Genomic DNA, 10,606 nt, shown 5'->3' on the forward strand with positions numbered 1-10,606 from the left:
CGAAGTTCTCGTGTTGTGTTTTTCAACTCCATTAATTCACTTATATTCCTCTCTAAATTGTGTATTGTTGTTAACATTTCGTCAAGCCTTTCTTCGAAGTTCTTAGTTTCTTTGCATTGGGTTAGAACAAGTTCTTTTAATTCCCAGAAGTTTCTTATCGTCCAGTTTTTAAAGCCTGCTTCTGATAATGGAACACAGTCTTTCTCCATCAGGCCTTGTTCTGTTGCTGATGAGGACCTGTGATCCCCTGTAGAGGGAGAGGCGTTCTGATTTTGGGTATTCTCACCCTTTTTAGGCTGGTTTCTTCCCTTCATTATAGATTTATCCATCTGTGGTCTTTATAATTACCGTCTTTATAGTTGGGTTTCTGAATGGACGTCCAACTTGTTGATTCCCGGCACTAAAATCTGAGCAACCCACTGTGCCACCAAAACAGCGGCGTTAAGATTGATGGTGCTTTTACTCTGCACCAAGAACCGCCGCACCAAGGCAGCAGCAAAATCGCCTTGCCAGCCACAAGAGTCGCGCTGGTGACCCGTGGGGCCCCTCCGCTGGGAATCACCTGGTGCACGAGCAGCAAAAATTGATCTGAAAGTGTGGCATCCTCTCGTTCTCTGTGCTTTCAGTGGGAGCTACAATCCCGAGCTGCCAGTGATCAGCCATCTTGGATCTCTCTCCAGAGAGATCTGGAGAGAGATCTCTGGAGAGAGATCCAAGATGGCTGCTCTTTTTTTTCTTAGGAACTTCCAGAATCTAGGGTATGGAAAGTCTCATGAGCACTTTTAGACAGTGGACAGAGAAGCTTGTCACTTGGTTAACTCCCAGAAAATTTTGAATATTTCTCTCTCTCTCTTTTTTTTTTTAACTGCCTCACTCTGCATAGATCTGGAAGCAAGGAGGAGCTGTGGCAAGTGCTCATGTGGTTATTCAATCTACCATTTTTCTGTTCTTTGTCTCTTCTTGGAGGCAAGCATATGCCTAGTCCCAAGATAGGCAAGACAATGACCAGCTGCTGGAGTCAGACGCAGAAAAGGTGAAATGTTAAGTGTGTGGTCGAAATACTTCCTTCCCCACAGAGAAGTTTTTAATTTTTTTTTTAACCTGGTCACTCTGCACTAAGCTATGGGCCAGGAGCTGTGGGAATGCTTATATACTATTTAAACTACCATCTTTGTTTTCTGTAGCCTCCAGAGATCTAGTATGTGGTTGGTCCTGTCAACACTTCAAGATAGGTAATATAGAAGACAGTTGCAAGGGTAGTACCTGAAAAGTTAAAATTTTGGATGTGCAGTCCACTCTTTCTCTCCATAGGGATAAGCTGGAGATGAGGTTTTCTTGCATTCAGTCTGTGTTGAGCCAGGGAGAAGAGCTATTGCAAGTGTTCACATACCCTTTCAAACTTCCAGTTCTTGAATACATGGTATTATAATGAGAGGAACAGCAAAGAGGTGTGTCCAATTTTCTTACAAGTCAATATAGCTGATATTGTACTTTCCTGGGGTACAATGGCCTGTGAACTAGTTTCTGGACTTATCACAAATGGAATTGATTTGTGTATCACTGTTGAATCAGTGTATTCATAAAAGAAAAAATAGTCCAGCTCTTCCTATTCTGTTATCTCTCTGGTAATTCATATAGGCTTTCTTATTACTTAGATTGTTTACTTTATACCTGCTAAAATAGTGCACTTACACTTGAGATATAGCATTTACGTAGCACTCTTGTTCATGATTTAAAGAAAAATGTGGTTGAAATAAAATGATTAAATTATCCCTAATATCTAGAGTCTAACTCTTCTGGGTTACTTTTAGACTCATATTTTCACTGGATTTTCTTATCCTCTGCTCTGTCAAGAGAGTTGAAGATGCTGATTTTGGGCATGGTGGAAGCCCTTTATTGGATTTCTTGCAAACTGCTTAAATTTCATTGCTGACCCTTTCTTGACTTTATTAGATTGTGGCAATAGACATTTTCAGAAAACATTGAGAAGTCACGTTTCTTCCACGGGTAGTTATTAAATGGTCTGCAAGCTTAAATGTCCAGTGATAGAAATTGTCAAGTCTTGTAATCAGAAAAGACATCAAATGCACACAAGCTCAGGCAATGACAACAGTATCATAGCTGATTCCTAGACAATATCAGTTGCATTATGTCATCAAGTATTAGACTAATCCTTAGTCTCAGAAATGACCAAAAAAAAAGTGTCTTGGAATTAAGAAAGTTTAATTTACTTTCTTCATATCATTATTTCCTCAACTTATTGTATTTCGAAATAAGTTTGACTGGCTTCTTCTAATTACTTCTTCTAGGCACGATCAGGATAACTCCTAAGGATTCTCGTTGGGTTGGAGCTTGGTGGCTTGGCTTCCTTGTGTCTGGACTGTTATCCATTATTTCTTCCATACCATTTTTTTTCTTGCCCCAAACTCCAAATAAACCACAAAAAGAAAGGAAAGCTTCAGTATCTTTGCATGTGCTGAAAACAAGTGATGAAAATAATCAAACAGCTAATTTGACTAATCAAGGAAAAAATATCACCAAAAATGTAACTGGTAAGTATTTTACATTCATTGTCAACTTGGAGTTGTTAATCTCAATGAAAAGGAGGAATGAATATTCCAAAATAATAAAGCATACCCAACTCATCTGGAGTTGGATTTCTTTTGCACTAAATTTAGATATATTATTATTATTATTATTATTTTTTGAGACAGAGTTTCGCTCTTGTTACCCAGGCTGGAGTGCAATGTCGCAATCTCGGCTCACTGCAACCTCCGCCTCCCGGGTTCAGGCAATTCTCCTGCCCCAGCCTCCTGAGTCGCTGGGATTACAGGCACGCGCCACCATGCCCAGCTAATTTTTTGTATTTTTAGTAGAGACGGGGTTTCACCATGTTGACCAGGATGGTCTTGATCTCTTGACCTCGTGATCCACCCGCCTTGGCCTCCCACAATGCTGGGATTACAGGCTTGAGCCACCGCGCCCGGCCTAGATATATTATTTTTCTAAAACACCTATTAAAGTTAACATATATGTCTTGAACACATAATAAATGAAAGAGAATTACCTTTGTGCTTTTTAACAGGGAGAAACCAACCAAAAGCTACAAACATCCATTTTTTATAATCTAAATAATATATATTAATTTTAATATTATATGGTTTAAACTGAGAGTTCAAAGAATTATAATATTTCATTCCTTTATTTATTCAACGGGTGGTACCAGGAACCATACTATGCCCTGGTAATAAAACAGTACCTCTATTTTTCAGGAGCCTACTGGGTGATACTGATAAATATATAGACAATAGCAATATAGTACCTTAAGTATTATGGTGAAGTTAAAAGTAACTATTCTCAGGTGTAGAGATAGATTAAGGAGAAGGAAGTCAGGAGTTTCTCCCTAGGTAATTAGAGTGTATTTCTTTTGGTAATATCTATCTATCTATCTATCTAATCTAAATATTAAAAATAAAGTGGATGCAATGGTGGTATTTAAGATAATTAGAGGAAGTAATGTAAATTAGGATGCCTCAGCAGTTGATAGCGCCTCTTCTTTTGAATATAAGCCCTGGGGACTAATGGAGACCCACTGGGAGTCAATAAACAAAGAGAATGAGTTGGCAGCAACCAGGGCAAGAGATGTGAAACAGTGAGGTGTTGACAGCAGTTTGCAGATTAGGGAGAAACGGTGAAATAGTAAAAGCCAAAGCAATGCAACACCTAAACCAGTGGCATCTTTTTCAAGTTTTCTTTAAGATGACAAATTCTCCGGTGTAGCCTATATTCTTCCTTTTATCAGCTCTTTTACTTATTACTTTATTGTTGTTTTCTATCACACTAACCTAAAAGCAATGATGTTCTGGCACTCTGTATATTGGCTCATAGCAGAGGACTGTTAACTTTCAGCTACATTGGTATCTCAAAATTGTTCATGGCAAGAGAATTACCATGATTTATTACGATTGAAATTGGGATATACAACAAATAGAAGTTTTTTTCCTAAGAATCAGGCGTTAAACAATCATATTTTTAAAATTTGACATTTACACTAAAAGTACTATACCAATAATTTTCTTTGTATATGTTATATTTCTACTCTACCAAATCAAATCTTTAAAAAAATTAGGTTGTCCAAACCTATAAGGAGCAGGGTTTACTGTGATGCAAAAAGAACAGAGACGGTAATGAAGATAGAAAAATAGGATAGTTGTAGACATAATCTATATTATGAACAGTTTTTGTAGGGTAGTGACCCTAATAAAGAGGATCTCAAGTATGTATCTATTAGGAATGGATAAAATAAGAATATATAGTCAGAAAAAAATTTGAATTTATTCTATATGCTCTTTAATAGAATTAAAGCTGATTAGAATGAAAGGATGATTACAGTTCATTACAAAAACAGTGTGTAAACAATGAGAAATGTTCAAAAGTAGAGCAAATTTCTTCCTGAGGCACTCAGTTTAATGCTGCTTGAGTTGTTTATTGATCCACTTATTAATGATATATCTATCCATCTATAGTAGATCATGATTGTATGGAAGTTCACACTGGATGACATTGAATTTCTCATCTTCAAAAATGCAAAGATTTTGTGAATGTATATACTCCATTTCTGTTAAGGAAAGGCCACAACTCACATATAATACTTACAAATCAGGGATGGTTCTTCATGACTGGAGACCTGCAGAAAGAAGTGTAGCACTCTGGTCTTAAAATTTTAAATGTTGTTTGTTCCCACTATATATTTTCTTACCTCTTCCTTTTTTTCTCTTCTGTGTCTTTTCTATATCTTTCTTTCCTCCTTATTTTAAGCAGATCCAACTCTTTCGTAGCTGACATTAGATGGATGTCTTAGTTCTGACTATATGTGATGAAAATATTTAGAGATCTAAAGAGAGAAAAATATTTCAAAGCCTGTATTGTTGTATTTGACCGAATGTAGAAAGTTATCACAAGACAAAAGTATGCCAGATTGTAGGGTCATTTATTATGCCGGCGACCACAGAGGACTCACGTCTCTCCAACCTGTGGTGGCAACAGGAGGGTGCCACGATTTTTTATACCCGAAAAACCACCTTGGGAGTGGGGGTGAGGGGCGGGGATGGGGATGAAAAGGCTTCAGACATTCCGAGGGCTAGTGGATTCTGTAAATTACCTCCTGGGCAGAGATGAGGGTGGGGGTCCCCGGACATTCCAAGGGATGGGGACTTTTGTCATTCCGTTTGTTACTTAAGTGGTTTACAGAAGTCAAGATAAACATTTGTTTACACATTATCTGGTTAAGGTGGAAATCACAGACCTTAGTTACTTATTACAAGTCGCAGGAGCCAAGATGGCATGGGTTAGGACTGCTTGCCTGTCACATTAGGGCCACAAAGAGCAGTTACTGATAAGAAAAGGTAAGCAGCTTTACATAGTTTTGAAGAACAAACTGGCAGTTCTATTTACAGAGGCCAAGGACAGTAGTTATTGTAAGGAGAATGGGGCAGCCATTTCAACTTATCTAAAAACAGTTTTGCATTTTATAAAATAGTTTTGCTCCGGTTCTGGCTCTAGGCCAGCACAATATCACAGTATCATCCATCTCTCAGTAACCATATCTGATTCTATCTTGCTGAACTCTGATACTTCCTACTGTATTTCTAAGTAGTTCCTTCTACTTTTAACTCCGATTACAGCTAGGTGACCTGGTGATCACAGACCCAGATGACATAATTTCTGCCATGAACAGAAGCTAGAAGTTTGTTACCACATCTGTTTATAGGCATAGGTGGTTGTATTATTATTACAATACTTGGGACACAACATCCCCCGGCTGCTTTCCTTGTATCTTAAGACAGAGGTTTTAAAATATTGCCAAATGTACTGAGAAAGTATGTTATGGTAGAAAAGCTGTATACTAGAGAAACAAGAGGTCTGAGTCCTCATACTAGATTGATCTTTAAGAATTTTGAACCTCAATGTTCATATTTCTGTGGGTTTCAGATTATGCTGTCTTTAATTTACATTTTCATTTAATAGTTATATTTTTAAGATAATACTTATTAAGTACTAATAAATAAGAAATATTGTATGTCTTATTCACTTTGGGTTTTTTTTTTTTTTTTTTTTTGACTGAGTCTTGCTCTGTTACCCAGGCTGGAGTGCAGTGGCACAATCTCAGCTCACTGCAACCTTCTCCTCCCAGGTTCAAGTGATTCTCCTGCCTCAGCCTCCCAAGTAGCTGGGATAACATATGTGTACCACCATGCCTGGCTTATTGTTGTATTTTTAGCAGAGATGGGGTTTCACCATATTGGCTAGGCTGGTCTCAAACTCCTGACCTCAGATGATACGCCCACCTTGGCATCCCAAAGCGCTGGGATTACAGGCGTGAGCCACCGTGACTGGCCTTCACTTTTGTTTCTTGAACAATTAGCATATTGTCTGGTACCTAGTTGAAAACCGACCATTTGTTGAAGAATGAATAAGTGAATTAATACATTTGCAGTAGTATTGTAGCGTACCCAGAATAATCAAATATTAAGTGATGAAAGCAAGTTACGGAACAACACTTATGTATGACCCTATTCGAGGGTACACTAAACTAAACAAATATTAATATACATTTGGAAAATATTGAAAGGATATATTTTAAAACTGTGAATATCCTGTAGTATTGCCAGCTATCCTCACTCTTTGTGTTATGCAGCTATAGAATTTTAAATCTTACATGACCTATGTTCACAAGTTTCAGATGTAAATGTATATTTAAGTTGCATTCTAATATTTTCTTTATTTTTGCAATTTATAGGTTTTCTCCAGTCTTTTAAAAGCATCCTTACTAATCCCTTCTATGTTATATTTGTGCTTTTGACATTGTTACAAGTAAGCAGCTATATTGGTAATTTTACTTTTATCTTCAAATATGTAGAGCAACAGTATGATCAGCCTGCATCTAAGGCTAACATTTTGTTGGGTAAGACATATATTTTACTTGTGTGCTTGATAAGTGAAATACTACTAAATAGTTGTATTCCAAGTGACATTTTATTGTGAAGGTGATTTCATATTTTAGCAATACAAAATAAGTATAATTTTCTTGTATTATCTCTCAAATGTTATCAAACATATAAAACCTGTGATGTCATTAATGCTCTGCATTTGAAGTTACATCTTATTTTAGATGAGTTCCTGAAGAAAATGTTGCAAGTAAATGGAAAATTGAGAGGTAATATCTGCATAATTGGGTCTTAATACTTAGTGCTGAGATCCTGAGACAAACCCTTTTGTAATTATAATCATTATAATTCTATAATTTATGGACTTTGAAATCAAGACTTAGCTACTTACAAAAATATGATACTAAGAGTTCCAAAAAGAGTATTAATTTAAATACATCAAAATATGCATAATCCAAATAAATATATTTTCCAGAATATTTTTTACTGCAATATCTATTTTAAATGACATATTTAGATGTGCTTATAAAGGAAAGTTTCCTTGTATTATTCTTCCCATAACTCTAGTATTGAAGACACATTATAGGAATTCAATAAATATATGATGAATTAAACAACTTATCATGTGGTATTTAAGTAGGTCATAAGTAAAAAAGAAAATGAATGTACTGAAGCACTAGACTAAGCTTCCAGACTACCTCTCTGTTGATTCTAAGATAAAAGTTTAAAATCAAAAGATACTGTTTTGACTTCCAATAACCTAGCCTGAGATTTTTCCTAGAGAAGATTTCATCTCTAATAACTTTTACTAGACAATAATATGGAAAAATTATAGGAGGTATTAAACATTATTAATCCTGTATGTAGACCTATTTGTCAATTCAGGGTCTATGTGTTTTTAAATAAATGATAAAGATATATTAATTATTCTATTGTCAAGCTCTGGGCAGATTTAGAGTGAGTTATTGAGGGTTGGAACTTGGAACTCTATTTGAGAGACGTAAAAGGCTTTCAATAATAGGACTGAAGTTCCATAGGCAGAAAGATGGTGTTTTGTTGTTGATTTCCAGAAAAACACAATTGCGTCATTGAAATGATCTGCTCCAACAAACAAATATCCTTAGCCACTGCCTTTTGCTATTGAGAAAACCAAACTGTCATCATTGGCAGGAACAAATTATATGGACCCCCTTCCACCATCCTGCTCTGTCATTCTTCTTTTTAAAAAGTAATAAGATTGACATTCTACTATAAAGACACATGCATACATATTTATTGCAGCACTATTTACAATAGCAAAGACTTGGAATCAACCCAAATGCCCATCAGTGATAGACTGGATAAAGAAAATTTGGCACGTAATACCATGGAATAGTATGCAGCCATAAAAAAAATGAGTTCATGTCCTTGGCAGGGACACAGATGAAGCTGTAAACCATCATTCTCAGCAAACTAACACAGCAACAGAAAACCCAACATGGCTTGTTCTCACTCATAAATGGGAGTCAAACAATGAGAACACATAGACACAGACGGGGAAACATCATACACCGGGGCCTGTTGGGGGCTAGGGGAGAAAAGGAGGGAGAGCATTAGGACAAATACCTAATGCATGCAGGGGTTAAAACCTAGATGACAGGTTGATAGCTGCAGTAAACCACCACAGCACATGTATATGCATGAAACAAACCTGCATATTCTGCACATGTATTACAGAACTTAAAGTAAGATTTAAAAACAAGTAATAAATAAATTTGATTGACATACACTGTGTTTCATCTATAAAGACATATCAGAAAAACTGTGATTACAACTTTTTTTTTCTTTTATTTCTAGGAATCATAATCTTACCTGTTTTTGCAACTGGAATGTTTTTAGGAGGATATATCATCAAAAAATTCAAATTGAACCCAGTTGGAATTGCCAAATTCTCATTTTTTACTGCTGTAATGTCATTATTCTTTCACCTATTATATTTTTCCATGCTCTGTGAAAATAAATCAGTTGCCGGCCTAACCATGACCTACGATGGGTTTGTATAGATCACTATATCAATTGCATAATATGTTAACTATCTAATTAAGAGTCTCTGTATAAATAATATAAGACAGAAAACATTTTTAACTAAACTCTTTTAGTTAAGAGAAATTTCAACTTTAAAATTCTCAAAATATCTATTTAAGATTTCAAACAGTTATTTTATTCCTCCCTTAAAGAAAAGCAACATCGGTTGTAATAATAATAACTATTATTTATGTGGTACTCACAATTAGAGACGGGTACTTTTTTCCTTACTTTATGAGTGGGAAAAGTAAGGTTTAGAGAAATCCATGGATTACACAGCTAGCAATGTTGAGATTCTAACTCAAATTTGGGGTTTTTAAGTCCAAAACTCTTAGTCTTAACCACCAAACTTGGATGGATCATAAGAGTCACATAAATGACATTACGCAAAAGTGACTAAACAACTTTTATCTACAGTTCATTTTGATGTTTAACAACTATCTTTATAAAATAACACTTTTAATATTGTGCTGAATTTTCTTTTTTGCAAGTGAATATTGTTTTTTTCTGATATTGTCTACATTGGAAGTAGCATTAAGAAATATTCTATATATAATTGCATATTAGACATTGAAGAATCTTTACTTTTCCATGATTTCCATGTATAGCAAAGTATTTTTAGTACAACAGTCTCCACCTCAAATCAAGGACAAGAATCCTATGCAGATTTCTAATAATCTCCTGAATATAGCCAACAATTTAAGCTTAGAAAGGTCCACATTCAAGCAACAAACAGAGATGCTCAAATCACAATTCAATAACGATGTTCTTTAGTGCTGCTTACTATTGGCTCTGAGCTTTCAGTCTGGATCCCATGAGGTGTTAATTTTAACTTGTCAAATCTTCACATATTTTCTTCTCTAAACATTATGCCATTTTTGGAGGCTTGCCTAGCTAATCTGAAACTGTTTCCCTGCACACTCCTAATTTTGAACTGTTATTGATCTTTCCTAACCACTATCACCTACTGTAGTAAATTAAAACACATTGTCCTAGAATACAGAATTTTAGAGGCAAAAAAACCGTAGAGATGATGCAATCCAACCCTTGTATTATACACTCCCTTATTATTTAAGACTGAGGAAAAAATGTACCATGTTGAAGCCACACAATGACTCCAGATTCTAGACTGATCCTATGTCACACCCTTAGTTCAAAAGGATTCCTGGTTTTAAGGGCAGGCCAGTTTCTTGACAGCAAGGTTAGTCACTATACCAAGTATACAAAAGATGGCAACAAGAATAAAAGAGGATTTGTTTCATTTAATAAAATTTTGTCAAACCCTTCCTTAAAGGTAAATATTAAGGATATTTGTAGGACACATCATTCTCTCATGGGAATAATTTAATGATAAATAATATAATTAATAGATTCAACACTTATAAATTCCTGTGATTGGGATAAGTTTTTAAAGTATGAATTATTGCAGAGTTCTCAGAATGTGTTCTGAATATCTTTGAGGACCCCTAGACTTTATCAAGGGGTGCACAAGTTTGAAACTATTTTTATAATAATACCAAAACACTATTTGCCTTTTTATTCTCATACTCTCTTGACAGTATAGTGATATTTTTTTTTTTTTTTTTTTTTTTTTT

At 35.4% G+C, this 10,606-nt stretch overlaps 1 protein-coding gene across 1 annotated transcript in view; it reads left to right on the plus strand.

Annotated features, from left to right (window-relative positions):
* Positions 1-10,606, plus strand: part of LOC108300239 (solute carrier organic anion transporter family member 1B1) — a 122,852-nt gene that overhangs the window by 80,659 nt on the left and 31,587 nt on the right. The window contains exons 9-11 of the mRNA XM_017522945.2: positions 2,310-2,552; positions 6,800-6,964; positions 8,784-8,979. Coding sequence (XP_017378434.1) covers positions 2,310-2,552; positions 6,800-6,964; positions 8,784-8,979 — 604 coding nt within the window. The remainder of the gene's footprint in view (positions 1-2,309; positions 2,553-6,799; positions 6,965-8,783; positions 8,980-10,606) is intronic.

The sequence above is a fragment of the Cebus imitator genome, unplaced genomic scaffold (genome assembly GCF_001604975.1).
Source record: "Cebus imitator isolate Cc_AM_T3 unplaced genomic scaffold, Cebus_imitator-1.0 Scaffold25, whole genome shotgun sequence".
Taxonomy (NCBI): domain Eukaryota; kingdom Metazoa; phylum Chordata; class Mammalia; order Primates; family Cebidae; genus Cebus; species Cebus imitator.